Raw genomic sequence first — 17,615 nt, 5'->3', positions numbered from 1 at the left:
CAAGACCAAGCTTTGAGACCGGTGTGCCTATGCTTGCGTCCTGCAGTGTGCTTGCTCTTTTCTCTTCGGCCTCTTCTGATTGTTTTTGTTTGGGAGGAAGAGGAGCAGGACCAGGCTAGCTAGAAGAGAGTAGCAGGCCCGATATATTGTCTGCGGTTGCCCATCCGTTTGTAGATTTCCCTCACCCCTTCTTCTTCCTCATATTCATAGGAATACTATATACTACAGAGATATTTATCCACTTGGATCGTATACAGAAGCACCACCGAAGGGAGTGTTTTTTTTATACGATATATCATTACAGCATCAGATCCACTGCCTGGGAAATCCGGACGGTTGACTCGATTCTAGTATATCTACTGACTACCACAGCATTTCAAGGACGAGAGTTTACTTGAGATCAGGTTATCCTCAGTTTATCATCATCTCTTACACACACGCAAAGTTCTTTATTTTTTTTTTCTCTTTTATTTTTTTATTTTTCTTATTTTACTGTCATCAGTTTATATTCTTGCCTGTTTCTTCCTCGTTTACTTCCCAGCCTCTTTTCCCACTCTCATCTTGTTCAGACCTCCATCGCAACACATCCACCAAAACTCCAACATCTCCTCGAAGGATTCAAGTGTTGGGTTATATATATTAAAGTATAAGGGATATATTATACTATACGACACTACTACTACGACTACTACGACTATTATAACTCATCTATATAGGGATTACCCCTTTTCATACACACATCCACACATATAGCCAAGATGGCGACCCAATTCACCATGCAAGACTACTACAGGAATACACAACTCCTACAAGCCGAGGCCGGCATGTCGAGACGGTGGAATGACGATGATGACTCGAGTATCTTGGATGATAACATTCTTGAGAGCACGATCGACACATCTGCATTCGAATCTCCCGTCGACACAAGGCGGCCTTCTATGGCTGACGCAGCCATATTTTCCCCTCAACTCCAAGCTGGAGACTGGGACTTCCTCAACGGCATGAACGACTCTTCTCCTATGGCTTCGGGCTTTGAGAACAACCCATTTGTCAAGATGGAGGCCAACGGCTCCCAGTTTGGTGCCGCTGCTACTTGGGATACCATGGTCGACCGATCAGAAACTGCCACTCCTGTCCAGGCTGCTTTTGGTGGTCAGGTTCAGAACTTCAACTTCGACGCTGCTGACTTCTCAGGCTTCACACCTTCGACACAACCTTTTGAGACTCCCATCGCTCCTGCCATTACTCCTGCTCCAGCTATGCAGGCTGAGGCTTCCAACGAGCTACAGAACATTGCTTCCAATGGCCCAACAAATAATGCTATCAAGAAGCCAACTGCCCCTGTCCGACCTGGCAGCCCACAACTAAGAATTCACTCCCCAATGCACATCCGAAGGGACGGAATCCGAAAGAAGAATGCCCGCTTCGACATCCCAGCTGAGAGGACATTAATGAACATCGATGCCCTCATCACCCAGTCTACCGATGAGTCCGAGATCAAAGAACTTAAGCAACAAAAGAGACTTCTTAGAAACAGACAAGCAGCGTATGTTACCACCTGACTTTATGCATATATTTTTATATTAAACACATATACTTACTCGTATAAACTATATAGTCTCGACTCCAGGCAACGCAAGAAGCAGCACACTGAGCGTCTTGAAGAAGAGAAGAAGGTTCACAGCGCCATCATCCTTGAACTCGAGGAGAAGATGAACTCCTTGGCTGTCCGCGAGAATGAATGGATAGAGAAGGAAGCCCAGTGGATGCGTGAGAGAGAGATGTTCGAGCACCATCTCAACTATGCTCAGATCCAGAACGAGGAGATGGTTCGCAAGCACACTTTGGAGACTGCAGAGCTCCGAAAGAAGAACACCTTCCTCGCTCAGGAACTCGACCTCATGCAAGAGAAACTCAACCAGGCTGCCATGCATGCTCAGTCTCCCTCTGGTGTCAACTACACCGAAGAGTTCACCTTCGATGGCATGCCAATCGATTCCTTCTGGGAACCACCAAGCTTCAACGACGAGGCGAACAACTTCCTCAACGTCCCAGACGTTTCAGAAGTCAAGCTCGCTCCAAAGATCTCGGAGATCAAGGAGGAGGAGAAGCCAGCCTCTGGTCTTCTCTTCTTGCTCTTGCTCTTTGGTGCCTTCGTTGCTTCGAAGGGTACTCAGAGCAGTGCTCTCCCACCAGTTCCACAACCACTTCAGACCGCCTCGGCTGCTGTCTTGAACACCATCTTCGAGGATGCTGGTGTTAAGCCAACCAACACCATCGCCACTGCTGATCCACGCAATGTCGAGCTTTCCGTTGGTCCTTCTGTCACTCAACAGGTCTCTGATGCCTGGGTTGTTCCAAAGACTGAATCTTCCCAGCTCATCGGTCTTGGCTCCTCTTTGGCTGTACTCAATGCTCACCTCGAACAACCGAAGACTCGTGCGCAAGAAGCTCAGGAACTCATGATGCTGACTGCTGCAGAGTACGACGAGGTTACGTCGAAAGAATTCCTTCGCGAGCCAGAGTATACTACCTCTGAGGGTCGTCAAAACCTTCAGGCCACCTTGAATGCTCTCCGAAAAGGTCACAACAAGCCCACCGTCGCTGAGGTCTACACCCGATCCCTTCTTTGGGATAAGGTTGATGCCGAGGTTGTTCGACGCTTCGCTGCCTATGCTCAAAGCGCTCGTGCTGAGTCTGCTTAAGCATCTTGTACCATCTATACATAAATCCCTTTACGACAGACATCAGAAGATAGACTTCACGGTCAATCCTGATGCTTGATCACAGCCTCTTGCCTTAGGGCACCTTCGTCTTGGATACAGAACACAGCCTGTATCATCGACATTCCGAATTTTTTTTTACTCATCTCCTTTGTCTATCGCTTGTGATTTTACTCTGGTCTTTAGCAGGTGTTATTGATTTTAGCCTTTTTTTACGTTGTGATATCTTTAGCAAGCCTTGTGATTTTTTGAATGCCTTTTATGCGTCTTTATGCTATATGAGTTCATGCTTTGAAGTTCTTTACGTCGTTTGTTTTTATATGACCAGTATATAAGGCCATACATCGTCATTTTATATTTGTCTAGCGCCTCCATTTTTCCTCACTTTCAGTTCAACTTTTCCTTTGTTCTTTACAACCAGAATGTCTTCGACCATTTTGCACCCCTCTTCTTTTCGGTCTTACTACTAAGTCTCCTATGGAGCATACCGCAGGCAAAACAACTATAGCAGCAAAGGAAACTACGCCGGTTCGTCACAGAAAGCTTTCTATCTCTTATTTTTTTTTTGCCGATGGGTTCCACAACCACCGATCTTCCTCTTTTTTCTTCCCTCTTCTCCTCAGATACAAAGACTCTACTTTCCTCTACAAGAAAACCCCACAAAAAAATTTTAAAAAATTTCTGAATCTTCAAACCGGCCTCCCACGCCAAATCGAACTCTCGTTTTCTTCAAATATTTCCTTATATCTACTTCTCCTTCCTCTTTTCCTTCCATGTTACTTATAGGGCCGGCTTTTGTTACATTATGCATCATACGGATTCTTATCGTCTTTGGTCTCTCTTCTTTCCTTATACCTCTTCTTTGTCACATTAAGGTGGGATCCTTCGTCATAAAACAGATCCAAACGGGTGAAAGCTCCTCTGTACAAATTTAAAAAATTCATCTTTTGCTTCAAACTGGGTGGGGCAAATTTGATTCTTGCATATCCTCAGGCTTTTTTAACATGAAAAAAAGAATCTTTTCCTCTGTAACTCTTCTCAACGGGTGCTGAAAGGGTGGGGGGATCATAACTCCTTTTTTTCCGCTGTGTACATTTTAGCATTTTTCCTTGGGTCTTACTGCTTTTTTCTTCTTTTTTTTTGCATGGTGTGGTAATCTGGATCATTGCAATGTCTTTTGACTTTTTAGATAATTGCTTAATATGATGACTGGTACGAATCTTCTTTAGATCTTTGTTTCTGGCATGCACTGTTTTCTTTTGCTTGGCCTTTCTGCTCTTTGCTTTCTGACCCACTAATAATGATTTTGACGAAGACCTACGAATTTCATTTGTTCAATCCTTTCAATCTCTTTTCCCTTTGTAATTCTATTATTCCTTTTCCTATTTCTTACAATTCTATTTGTTCGTACAAAAGATGTATGTAATGTAGTTAAGAGAGCCATTCACACATCCGAAAAATTTACTTTCCTATGATGAGGCAATATGCATATCTCAAACTTAACGAGCTCTTCTCAAAGTGAAGCTATGGCGAAGAAAGGGGCGATGATCCTGAATATATATCCACCAGGATTGATATTTGATAGTCAATCCATAGGAAGTCTGGGCCTTCATGTATGAATATATCCCTATCACAAATTCCCCGTAGCGCAGTGGTAAGCTCATGAAGCCACAAACTGCCTTCCCTTTCACGATCTGTAGAATCCTAGGATCGAGTTGAGACATTTTTCATGTGGGGTAAACGCCCCATGCGTATGTCGACTGGAGCTTTCACAATCACACACATATCGCCATACCAAGCTAATATAGGAAAGACGACCGGATGAATTGCTCCTTAACGCCCGCGGGTATCTCCCACTAATCTAGTTTTACTATTAGTATGTACATGATACATGTTATATAAAGCAAGGTATATGTAAGGTGATAGATCTGTCCTTTTTTACCGGATATTCGGGATTTCTGTTATCGAGCGGTGATTCGCTTCGTTAGAAACTAGTGTGATGACTTTTTTTACCTCATATGGTAGAAGTTTTGGATATGTGATAACCACCTGCTTTTGGTATTTTGTTGTATTTTATGGGTTGACCTAGCCAAGACGACGACCTTAAGCTCGTGTTGCGGGTATTCTGGCGCATCCTTGTTTCAGTCAAGCTTAAAGTCATGTTACAGGATCTGGGAAATTACGGCTGGTTCTTTCGTTTAAAAAAATTGTTCTAGTGTTTTATCTGCAAGATGGTCAGCTGGGACTGTGATATATATTAGACTTGCATGCAGAGAGCAGGTAGGCATGGCCCGGGGATCGGAACCATGTGACTGGCGTGCCTCTGGGAAGGTAAAGGCAAAATGAGGTATGCACAGTGGCATGTGGTGTGCTTGAGATGCGCATATAAAGTACTAAATGTCGACGTCCCGTAACGCTATGTCAAAGTCAAACCGAACGCCGTGAAGGTACTCGTGAACCGAAAGACGAAAAAATTAACAAGTTTAGATAAGATACCAAGAATTCTGAATCGGGGAAAAGCTGGGAATCCTAATGGCATGTTATTTGGTATTAATATATTTAGGTGGTACAAAGTGGGTGGCTATGGGTCGATTTGTCACTGGTGGAATGGGGTCGGCCATGTGAAGCTCACGGGAAGTACCTTCGACACACCACGGCCACGTTTTGTATCTACTGTGTTGTTGAGGTTGAGGATTTTGGAGCCTTATGACCTTTTTAGTGTCTTATCTTGAAACGGGTGACATTTTGACGTTTATGGCGTAGATTCGGGGGGTTAAATAGTGGGGGGAATATATAATGTGCCTAGAGGTTTGCGGCCAGCTGATATAAACACAAAATCTCACAATTTGGTATAAGTAAACGTATTAATAAGACTTAGTTTGTCAGTCGAGTAATGGATAGGAAAGGTAACTTGTAGCTAGCCATAGAGCAGGTATTCCGTTCCACTTTTCAAGTATTATGTCACAAAGCATAATTCGGTTCTTTGAAAACCGAGTTATAAAGTGTCCCGGATACTTGGACCTGGAAGGGAACAGCTCAGTTGATTTGATCATGCCGTTGATCTCTATTTGGAGGCTATGAGTTCGTGGTATCCTCTAGTTGGACGATTGACTCCTGGAGTAACCCTCCCAGGAAACATGTATGGATTAAGTTGGTTATTGAAAGATGTTCTTTGTTAATTTGCATTACTTTTGGACGGGTGTGTCAGAAGAATGTTCTCTCGGTGTTCAATACAGTGGTTCCTGAGTAGAAACATAATTCCAGACTTGCGGGAATTGGAGAGACAAATCCCATCCCAGTAGTACTGTAATTTGTCCCAAAATCCTTGCGAGTCGGGGATTAGAGGGAGTAGTCCCTTTGGCAGTCTTCTGTTTCTGTTTCCGGTTCACATAGATTTTTAGTCTAGAAATTGTAATCGGAATGTCGTGGGTATTGGGTTGCGTTTTCTTATTTGACCTGGCGCCCAAGTCCATATTTAACTATAAAGTATGATTTACATGGATATACGTGGTCTGGCGCTTGGTGCGGATTGATAGAGGTGATAAGATTCAATAGGACCTCGAGACAGCAATATACAATAAAGGGAGCTAAGATACCTAGAAGCCGGGGACTTACTCAAGTAGGGATTCATAGACGCCGGCTTCTAGCCTTAAAATGTGGAGTAATAATTTCAATACACGTTTGAGTGTCGGCTTTATAGCACGTTACTAGGAGATCACCTCTAGTTGATCGTCGAGGCTTTAGAATCTAGCAACACAGTGGCATGTTGTATTTTTGCAAAATGAATATGGTTTAGTTATGAAGGAGAGTGTTCGAGTTTCGAAATACCTTCTCCACAAAAGTCGTAGCAGGCATCCTGAAATATGAATCAGCTTCATGATTATTTGAAAATTTACGCACCCGGGCTGTGGGAGAAATTTTATTTATTTTATTTTTTATTTATTTATTTTATCTTTATCTTTATTTTTTTTATATATCTTCGTTATTTTAAGAATTCTAAAGATTGGTGGCTGCGACCAACTTCAAGATGTCATTCTAGAGGGCGGCATAGAACTGGTTTTGCAGTAAGTTCTAAAGTTATAAAGCTGATCCAAATATGATGAAATTCCTGTCGACATGTTGTAAATTTGATAGAGGTCATAAAAGATGGGAGAGAAGGGGGAGGCGAAGTAGAATACTAGTTGGGAGGCACTCTAGTACCAGTGTTACACATCACATTTTGGAAGATCAATCCTATGTGTATATTTGTACAAGTAATTATGCCTCTGCATATTTCGTCAGCGGGGGATACAATTTGGCTGTCTTATTATCTTCAATTGGTAGTAAACTGTAGAGGTCTCTATATTCCTAGCTTCACATGGTGCCTCGAATAATGTCCCACTTTCCTACCTTAAGCACCCACGTTGTTTTAATCTTTATTCTCGCTACCTTCCTAACTCCAATACATCCAACCATTGCTATCTCACTCAGCCCAACTCTCAATCACCGGGACTTATTCGCACAAGGAAAGATTTGGGATAGCAATGCAACCTTCCTAACTCGCACATGCAAGCTTGGTCTCTACACCGGACCTAACTCCGGCGTGGTGCTTGCAGGCAAATTCCTCCCTACTACGCATAACTACGAGTCATGGGAGGGTTTCCCGCTCGGCCCAAATTACGACCCAGAAACCAATCAAAAAACCCTAATATCCGAACGCCAGGAATCATCGGTCTGTCATAACATCCCCGATGAAATAGGTGGTAAACTGGCCAAAAACGGCGTTCAGCAAATCTACATGTCCGGGTATTGTTATTGTATATTCTGCCACGATACGGCATGCCAGAATGTGGCGGCACCTAATATGCTTATGAGGAACAAAGTTTCGACTAATTTGGGCGACGACTGGAAAGGAAAAATCCAAAGCTTTAGTTGTAAGAAGTACAGTGGCTGGTTTTCGTTCACGAGCTGCAAGCTGTGGTTTTCGCCTGGAGGCGGGGATACCTTCCATGTTGAATATACAAAAACGGATATTGACGAATGGACTGGGAAAGGGCCGTGTGAGTCGATATCACCGGTTGTGTTCAAGCATTGGATAATTCATGGGTGCACTTGTAGCTTTTATACAGACTTAAAGTGTAGAAACCGTATCTTACTAGATGGGCATGCGGGTTGGGTGCAAAGGGAGAACATGACGATTTTCGGAGATCAGGGGATTATGAGTTTTAGGTGTGATCTTCCATATGCACCTGCAATGGCTGTTCCTAATAGTTATTTCGAAAAGGGATATTGAGTTGTGGTTATTCATGCATCTCTATTGTATTTGTTAAACTACCTAGTATATATGTCTCTTAAGATCTAGATATCTATACTTGAATTATTCGAATTTAATAGCTTATAGGCCTCGCGCTCGGCCTCGAGTTTGCTAGCGGTGTAGAGGAAAAAAATTATGGGCATACGTAGTAACCCTTCGACATTATCAGAACAAGTGGATTCATACACTGTACACTTCGGGACATCACGGTAAAAGGGCATCTCCAGTTAGCCTCGAGTCAAGACGCTGTTGAGGTGGAGTGTTCCTTCAGGGATGTACGTATTTCGATCTCTGGTATACATGGTGTTAACGTATCCAACACATAAGGCGTAGCAATAATTGTATTGGTTCTACCCCTTGACACGAGGATGTGCTCCTAAAACTTGATCTCCAGCATAGATACAACTAACTCTCAAGATACGAAGTAGCTCTGCCACTGGCGGCTAGTCAAGCATAGGTCCTCTTTGGTTGGTTCAATACCAATTAATTATGCACAGCGCTTCTTCTTTTTCTTAAGCTTAAGCCTGATTTGACGTTGTTTCAAAATTTAGTTGTCTGGTTTTGAGGTTTGTTATCCTCCTGTTGGTTTGACCTTCCTTCAACTTCAGCGTCTGAATTGGAGCTGAAACTGTTGGCTTTTGGAGGAATCTGTCGGGTTGAAGTTGAAGTCATATGATTATGAAGCTCGATTAGCAACAAGAGCTTTTTGAATTTCAATTGCCTCGATACTAAGTCCAAGCTGAATTTGAAAAGGAAAATTACGAAAGAAAAGTTAGAAACTTAAAACGAACTAGCTATAATACCATAGGCTCATTGGTTAATGTAATAGTTTTCAACGCACACATTGCTTCATATGATGATGTTGTATAATACAAACACCAGTATCGTTTTAGCCTATATAAGTAAGAGGCGCTAAGTGCTGCTCTGGTTACTTTCTGCCCTTTCATTTAAATGTCAGCAATCTTTAAATTGCAGATATCTCAGGGTAGGAAGTATAGAATATTCGACAGAGAATAATTATAAAAACATCCAAATGTTGGTATACTGATACCTTTCCATTGGTATATAATTGTGACATTACCACAGATCTTGTATATGTAATTGAAATACGCATAAATTACGGTATCCCCATTAATTTTTACCTGAAACCCTTTATTTGGAGGCGGGCGTATCCTCGAAGTCGCAATGATGACACCAGTAAGCTGAGGAAGTCGAGTACTTAATGCAGGGGGTCTGGGCTATGCAAAATATATAGCTAGGCCGTCGACCTAACGAAGAGTTCTAGAATCTCGAGAAGACCCAACTAGCTGACGGCGGGAGAAATGTATGATTTGAACGTTCAACCACAGCTGCCTAGCTTAATCTGAAATTACAATAACATTTCTTTTTCACGATTTTGTTAGCGCTCACTTTTCCATGTTGTACAGACGCTTGTAAAGACTTAAGTCGGCGAATATAAACCAGCGACTAACTGGTAAATCAATCGCCAAATACGTACATAAAAAAAACAGCATTTGAAATCACCTACCTCAAATTTTTTCCAATAATGAGAAATTCACTTTTCTATAGAGCAAATTGGTGTTCAAATATCAGAGTATCGAAAATGCCATTTTTTATACTCCTATAGAAGGGATAAATGTTTCCAAAATCCTTTTTTAGAAGGTACATCACGCTGATGAGAATCTAAGCTACTCATGGATATTTTCAGATGATACAGATTTTCTTGCAAGTAGTAGATAACAGAGCCTCAATGGATAAATAACAGCCTCTAAGTTTGAAACATCGTTGCGGTTAGCTAGCTGTTGGTTACGTTTCGAGACGAGGAGGGTTTGCTCTTGAAACTGTCATGTTATATCAATGTCAACACACATACACGTTGTATTTTGTTGGCTATCAGGTCGATTATATATTATACTATCCCGCCAACGTTTCGGCGAAGCGCCGTAGAATTAATATTCCAAATAAAATAAAAAACAAAAGAAGAGAGACTATAATAGTTGGGAAGATAGATGCGGGCGGAATTTGATTTTATAACGCCCACGTTTCAAAATTAAAAGAACTCTACTATCATAGTTTTGGAATCAAGGTATATTGTACTTGAGGTGATTGACTCCCAGGCACTCAAATTTGCACATGCAACGCTTTAACACCGCATTGAAAGGATGATACCACACGAGGGTATATTTATTATCCTAATGTGATTCCACCTGTTGTCAGAATCAACTGATCCGCTGAAAATTATTATTCTATGAATTCATGGGAGCAGGTTAACACCATGACACATGATGTTGGCAGCGCGGTAAGCTCGAGGGATGCAAGCTAGGCTGGTTTCATAAACTAGCCTCGACGAAGTGGTCACGATAAGGGATAAAAGTATCCATACTTGTTTGTAAATGTCCTCTTTTTTTTTGCCTACTGCTATACCATATATTACTACCACCCTCTTGTGCAGATCCGCCAGGCCTGCAGGTATACGCATGTTTCTCATAGCATCGTTCCCAGTTCAACCAACCTCATCTCTCATCCCTTTTGCGACTTGCTTTTTTTAAATTTTTATTACATGTAGACATTTAGTATATGAGATAGATAGCATCAAACTGGGCTCAAACCAGCCGTGGCCCCTAAACCTTCGCCTCATTGAATCTATCATCCTCCCTTCGCCGCTGCAGCCATATAGTCAGACTTCTCAACTTTTGCTTGGTGATTAAATTCCAGCACAGCAGAAGACAAAATAGCTATAAACCTTCAAGAGAGACAAAAGAGAGCGAGAATGGAAGAGAAAAGAAAAAAGAGAATAAGAAGAATAAGAAGAATAAAATGAAGAATAAAAGCAAAAGCCAGCTCTTCACATCAATATCATCCATAGCCACCATCCTTATATTCTCCATTCTCTTCCTCCAAATAAACCCAACCGCGGCCGCCACCATTAATCCCTATATCAAATCACCCCTTCAACCTCGCGGCATCGGCTCACTGATAAGGACAAATATACAGTCAAATACCTATCCCGAGAGTGTCGCGTAGGCCTCTACCACATCGTAGACCGGGACATTGGGTCAAACAATAACGACGAAGTACCTCCTTGGGAAGGTTCAATCTTCAGCGAAGGCTACGACGACGAATCGGTCACAAAATGGTGGAATGAGGATTTCAAACCGATTGGTTCAACCTATTTCAATATAAAAAGAGATATCGATCTTCTGCTCGCAGAGGAAGGTATCGATGGGTTCTACGTCTCCGGGTGGTGTGGTTGTGTATTTTTCCAGAGCGGTGACTGCTCAGATACCAGCGAACCCGCGTTAGAAAAGGCGTGGGATGGGGGGCTGAACATCCGGGTGCGATTTACGATCTACAGAGAAAGGTCAAGAGCTTTAAATGCTATCAGGGTAGCTTGGGTTGGTCTAATTCGTGTAAAGTAACATTGGGAAACGGTGGGGACCAAAAGCTAGATTATAACGAACAAGATGTAGTGAACGGTGTTAACCTTCTCATTTCGAATGAGTACGCGATTAACTCTAAGAGATGTGGATTAGGTCCTTGCGAGAGAGTATCCGATATGGGGTCGGCCATATAACCGGGGGGGCGGTTTCCATGTGAACAAGGAGCTCCTTGACTACCTGTGGATCGATTCAGATGATGGATAGATATATCTTTCTGTCCACCAACCGGTTTCAACAGCCAGACTCCACGAAATAGAGTCTCAAATTTACCCTTATATAACTTTCTTTTTTGATCTTCATGTAAAAAAAAAGAAAAAGAAGAAAAAAAAAATACAATGTAGACATATAAAATCCCGTATATACTCCACACAAGAACGCCACGCTGTGAAGAAGAATAGGAAGGAAGGCGAAGAAGAAATGTACCAGGTCAATGCATTAAAACCTTTCCCCAAAATGAAGCTTTTATATCCTCTGCCTCTTTTCTCCTTGATTCAAGGCTAGCATATACCCCATCAATATAATACATCACACCAGCAGCACCCTATAACCATCATTAGCAAATCTATGGAGGGAAAGAAAGAGAAGGAAGGAACTTACGCATTAACACACCCATCATTCTCACAATTATTCGTAATCTGCGCCCACCGACCCCACACCACCTTACCACCCGTAGTAACCATCCCCAACTCACTAACATTAACCTCAATAATCGTTCCCTTCGTCAAAACTCCCAGCTGGGTATACATCGGACTCTGCGGATTCTTCTTGACACTAAGAATAGGCAACTGCACCGTAACTCCCAACTCCGGATGTGTAACATTCGCCTTTTTGTATCTAAGACCCATAGGACGAATGAACCGTTCGTATTTCACAGGACGACGTGTAAAATCCGGTCCGACGAACGTAGGTTTCGTAATCATCCTCTTCCAAGATTTTTTGGCAGTCTTCTTCCCCGTTTTGATAACTTTGAACATCTCCTCCTCCGTAATACCCCTAACCTTCGGCAACGGCACCGAGAATTTAGCAGCTTTCTCAGCTCTCTTCTGTTTAATAGCCGAACTCAACGCCTTCGCACTCTTAGGTTCGTTACGGTCCAAAAGGTATGGTGGCAACGGTTCGGATGAAGGACCAGGATCGGCGGTTTTGACGGATTTTTCTTCGTGTGATTTTATTTGTTTTTTCATTTGGATCTTTTGTTTGTAGCGGGCTTGGGCGTGGAGTTTTGCGCGGAGGCCGTGCAGCTTTTGGGCGGATTTGGAGGAGTTGTGCGCCATACGGGCGATGCGTTTGCGGGTTCGTTCTTCATGGTCGAGACGTTTGCCGTGGAGTTTGGACCAGCGTTCGATGTATCTATGATATAGCAGAAGTTGTTAGGAAGAGGGGGTATATGGTGGGGTGGGTGGACGTTACTCGTTTTGAGGCTAGAGGTCGAGTTAGCTGGTGGTTCTTTTTTTGAGTAGATTTTGGAGAACAGGGAGGGAGACATACCATTGTGACGGTTTATCGAGCGCGATGCTCGTGGCGACTAGCTCGGAGGGTTTTACAAGGGGATGGTAGGTACGAATTGATAGTGCCTGTTCGTCGTCGTGATAGTAGAAGGTAAGTAGATGTTCGCCAGCAAAGAAAAAAAAAGGTTTGGCGAAAAAATAGAAAGAGCGAAAATCTAATCCGGGTGATTTATCTAATCTGATAAGATCTTGGCAAGATAAAAGATCTAATCTCTTGGCGCAAAGAAACCAAACCTCCAACAACCTACAACCCAAAAAACCTCGAACAAGAAACCTTCTGCGACGACGAATCGACGGCCGGGATATCGATAGTAAAGGAGAGAACGGGGGGACTATAAAAGTCGCGATTACGGTACTTACTTCTATATATCTACAACTTCATCTACTGAAACTTCAGAATACCAATTGACATCCAAACATTTCCAGGTCTTACGTCAACATCCACAATGTCCATCCTACCGACTCTCTCGCGACGAGCCCTCCTCGCATCCACCACCTCTTCAAACCTCATCTCCAAATCCCTCCTCCTTCCCGCCCTCTCATCCTCCCGAATCTCCCTCCCATCACCCAGCCAGCTCCGTCATACCTCCACAACAACCACATCACCACCAACACCCTCAAAACCGCCCCCACCCCCCTCAGCATCACCCCCCCAACCCCCACAGGACCTAACCACCCTCACCCGCCTCCACAAATCCCTCCTCCACCAGCCCCCCTACTACACAACAATCCACATCCACAACACCCCCTACCTCGTCACCCTCGGCGACCGCATAACACTCCCTTCCCTCCTCTACCCCCCAAAATCTCCGCTGATCTCCAACCCCCTGAACAAACCCCTCCAACCAGGCGACATAATCCGCCTAACCTACGCATCGACCCTTGGATCCAGAGAATATACGATTAAGGGAACACCATATATCGATCCCAGATTGTTTAATTGTAAAGCAGTGGTGGTGGAGATTACGAGTGAGCCTATGAGGGTTAAGGAGAAGACGAAGAGGAGGCAGAGGAAGGTTAAGAAGGTTAAGAGTAAGCATAGGTATACGGTGCTGAGGATTTGTGAGTTGGAGGTTAATGAGTTGCCGGAGGGGTTGGAAGAGGAGGTTGCTGCTGCAGCAGCAAATGCTTCTAATACTGCTGTCGCTGCTGCTATTTGAAGGGAGGGAGGGGATATTTTCAATGTCCCGTGGAAGAGGGAAGGGGGGCATTATGCATGTAAATATTATATTAGAATCTGTATATTGAAGTTCGACATTATACCTGTAGTGGTACCATGGTGCGACATCACATCTTATATGTCGGGTAATGTTGCAAATGCTCACAAGAACCGTATCTTCACCTATCGAAGATACTGTATATTGACTAAAACCCATGATAAGCTATAATAAAAAAAGATACAAGAAAGCATAGAAGAACATCCCACAATGAAGAAAAAGAAAAGCAAGAAAGCAAAAAGTAGAACAATAGCTTATATCAGGAGGTATCTTATAACCCTCTCGCGCCCCCGCCTGTACCAGTACCAGTTCTGGTTTTCAATCCGGTCAAATCCATAATTTTTGAGCAGTTATTAATCCATAATTTTCAACAGTTAACATGAATAAGTGGTTTTTTTTGTTTTGTTTTTTTCAATTCTTCTCTCCCCTCTCTTCAACACCATCCCTTCTTTCTTCATGTTTTCGGTTTTTTTTTTTTAAACCTTGGGTTTGGTCATGAGTGTCTGTGTGTTCAGTAAGAAAAATCGATAGTGCGCCTTTGGGGTTTCTTTTGTCGCAGGAAAAGCCGAATGGAGGGGAGGGGGTATTAATGTCAATAGTATATGAAAAACTAAAGAGGAAACAAGAGCGAAGGAAACGATCGTCGGAAATCAGACGCTAGAACGAAGGTGTAAAAAAAAGGACAGGTAAATCTTCCGCAGTAGGGAAATGCCTATGCGTATTCTATAGACCGCTGAACTGATCTATTAAGCGTAGATAAGTCAGTAGAATGAATAAATAGTTATGATTAAAAGGTAACATACCTCCTGAATTGTTTGCTATACTCCCGCTTCTCTTCTTTAGTGCCCCAGTATAACTTCGAAGCTTCAATATTGATCTGTGTTCGAGGATCATATGCTGGGTCCTCATCCTCTAGAAGACTGATAACACCTTCGATGTGACTCTTGGCATCATCCGGTCGGGGGTGGAGGCCACCCGGGAAGTACGCTGGAACTCCGTCCTCTAAAAATCAACGTTAGCGATGCTTTTTTCAGATATTAGCTTATTAAAACTTACTATTGATCTTGTGGTGGAACATTGGTGTGCTAAATTGAACCCGGGGTTGTTCTTCCGGGAATCGAACGGAGAAGCGAATGGTGAAGATGAACAGTCCACCATCAAGATTGGTCATTGGACGTCCAAAATAGGTCTACAAGAGTAATTAGTTAATGGAGTCCTTCGTTTGAAATTTTATGTTGAAATCTTACCACGCGCCAAATAAACGGATTGTTGTCTTCCAGTTCCATATCCAGTGTGGCTGCTTCACTCTTATCGAAGAACACCTTCGCCTGTTCGAACTGTCTTTGTAAGTTGGCCGCGACTCCCCTTTCGTCTTTAAGTGCCTTCATCCCTTCGACTCCCCAGCCTTCCGCCTCGACATCTAGTTTCTGTCGGATATTCTGAATTCGTCTCTCTAGTTCCGTATAATTGAATTTCCCTTCCATAGAATTACCGCCGCTACCACCACTCATCTCGAACGGCATCTGAACGAAAGGTTGATTTTCTGTGACTTTTGCCTTTTCGATTTGGATGGAAGCGAGGTAGGTGTCGTAGTACCAGAGGAAACGGCGTTTGCAGAGGTCCTTGAAGGGTTCGAAGAAGTATACACCACCCTCGTCCACGTATGAGGCGGATGTAATGTCGCCTCCACCGTCTTCTCGGGGTTCACGAACGACGGAGGTGCCGTCGGGTTTCAAACCGAGGTATTCTTCCAGCCGTTGGATGATGGCGATTCGAAGGGTTTCGTGGCGGATCTATGATATATCTTTTGTAAGAAGCGATTGATACTCGAGATATGAGAAGATTGTAGAAAGCAAGTACCTTTAGGATGTAGGCCTTTTGGTTGTCTTTGTCGTGCTGGCTATTGGCATTTTCGTAGCCCGGCTCGTTTTCGTATGGATTTGAAGACATCAGACTTTGGATTGAGATCAATATGGACTCTAGGCCCTGTGCTGATGACCATTCTTCCCCCCGTTCACCTCTCCATGTCCTGATGGTGGAATAAACGTTTTAAGTATTCGTGTGGTGGTACGAAGTAGAAAAGTAACTTTAGTAGATAGAGCTTACCCCAGAATCGACCTATAGGTTCTATTTAGCTTTGCCTGAGGCCAAGATACTAGAGAGTGAAGGAACTTACAGGCAGACCTTGCCGCCGGCATATATGTTTGGGTTGAATCGACATCGTCCTCCGTTTGTGGTTATGGCATTGACGGCGGGTGCTTTCCCAGGGTATTCTGCAGACAAGAAAAGTAAGCATTAGAGCTATTATCGACTAGTAATCTTGTAGTTTAATGACTGCAAGGCACCTTTGGGGAATTTCATGGTAAACTATTAATTCTAGGAAGTTAGTATGATAAAAACTATCTTTTAGAAAAAGTAGTGGCTTTCACCTCGAAGAAACCAAATTCATAGGGAGTCTCGGGCGGGCCTAGAATCAAGGCCCTGATATTCCTAATATCAGAATCCCGACAGGCGACAGCGATTGCTATAGATAGGAATTTATATTGAGATTAGCTCGGGAAGTTTAATAATATCGAGGGAGTATAGATAAACGCGACGGACATAAGTCATTTGATTTCTGGATATCTGCTAGCTCCTAGATAAACGAATAGTTTAGCTACTGGACACTAAGAAGTTACGGCGATGGTGGTATGATGCTGATGACGCTGGTAATAATGTTGGTGATGATGGTGGAGATGGTTATAGTGGGGGAGGTGTTAGCTTACACGCGTGAGCCGCAGGGTGGACTGGTTCATGATGGTGAACTTATTGGGCAGATGAAGGTTGGCAGTGATGTTGGTTTTGAGATCGCGGGTATTGATTAAGGGAAGCTGTGGTATGCTAGAGGTAGATTGATGAGTGAAGGATGATGATGGAGATGGATGGGCGTGAGGTGGATAGATTATAATGAATGATAGCTTTGGATAGCGGAATGGTGGGTCATGGAATGGATCCTGGGGAACTGGGTGAGTACTAGGCTAGGCCGGTATCTTAGGACGGTAACTAACGAGGCGGGCCAGTTTGCTAGGTCACTGCCTGGTAACTAGCTGGTACAGCTGGGTTGTGGCACAGTCGAGGAGGAGAGGGGCTGATGCCACTCGGGACTCGCTGGGTTGGTGGGGAGCTTCTTTTGAGCTATGACCAAACAACACACAGCATAGCTTTTATAGGTATGCACCGCGCGTGGACTTCATGCATGAATTCATTGATATCGAGTCTTTCCCTTTGATCTTGACACTACTGGCCCAACGGACTAATGTAGAAGTATATGGTTTGTACCGGTCTCGTATGCCACCTTATATTAATTCATTAGGTATATAGAAGGCCGGGAAGGGGACTATAGTATGTGGCCGTTGAACTGTAGACATAGTCCCTAATATACTTAAGTATTTTAA

General features: G+C 43.3%; 4 protein-coding genes across 4 annotated transcripts; 2 read left to right on the top strand and 2 right to left on the bottom strand.

The window, feature by feature from the left end:
* Window positions 1-758: 758 nt before the first annotated feature.
* On the top strand, window positions 759-2,705 carry DFL_007075 (uncharacterized protein; the record flags this gene model as incomplete). Its single annotated transcript, XM_067636601.1, has 2 exons — window positions 759-1,546; window positions 1,619-2,705. The coding sequence occupies 2 exons, from the start codon at window positions 759-761 to the stop codon at window positions 2,703-2,705; spliced, it is 1,875 nt and encodes a 624-aa protein (XP_067488201.1).
* A 9,276-nt stretch (window positions 2,706-11,981) lies between these two features.
* On the bottom strand, window positions 11,982-12,947 carry DFL_007074 (Ribosomal protein S8e/ribosomal biogenesis NSA2; the record flags this gene model as incomplete). Its single annotated transcript, XM_067636600.1, has 4 exons — window positions 11,982-11,997; window positions 12,054-12,806; window positions 12,867-12,877; window positions 12,945-12,947. The coding sequence occupies 4 exons, from the start codon at window positions 12,945-12,947 to the stop codon at window positions 11,982-11,984; spliced, it is 783 nt and encodes a 260-aa protein (XP_067488200.1).
* A 21-nt stretch (window positions 12,948-12,968) lies between these two features.
* On the top strand, window positions 12,969-14,124 carry DFL_007073 (mitochondrial 54S ribosomal protein bL21m; the record flags this gene model as incomplete). The annotated part of the gene is made up of 3 exons (XM_067636599.1): window positions 12,969-13,009; window positions 13,306-13,316; window positions 13,391-14,124. The coding sequence occupies 3 exons, from the start codon at window positions 12,969-12,971 to the stop codon at window positions 14,122-14,124; spliced, it is 786 nt and encodes a 261-aa protein (XP_067488199.1).
* A 769-nt stretch (window positions 14,125-14,893) lies between these two features.
* Window positions 14,894-16,976, bottom strand: DFL_007072 (uncharacterized protein; the record flags this gene model as incomplete). The annotated part of the gene is made up of 11 exons (XM_067636598.1): window positions 14,894-14,924; window positions 14,985-15,183; window positions 15,238-15,370; window positions 15,429-15,974; window positions 16,042-16,210; window positions 16,288-16,299; window positions 16,358-16,454; window positions 16,527-16,548; window positions 16,611-16,705; window positions 16,783-16,816; window positions 16,947-16,976. The coding sequence occupies 11 exons, from the start codon at window positions 16,974-16,976 to the stop codon at window positions 14,894-14,896; spliced, it is 1,368 nt and encodes a 455-aa protein (XP_067488198.1).
* Between the last annotated feature and the right edge of the window lie 639 nt (window positions 16,977-17,615).

This window comes from Arthrobotrys flagrans (genome assembly GCF_004000055.1).
Source record: "Arthrobotrys flagrans strain CBS H-5679 chromosome Unknown unitig_8, whole genome shotgun sequence".
NCBI classification, from domain to species: Eukaryota; Fungi; Ascomycota; class Orbiliomycetes; order Orbiliales; family Orbiliaceae; genus Arthrobotrys; species Arthrobotrys flagrans.
This window is presented reverse-complemented; position numbering and strand designations above follow the sequence as displayed.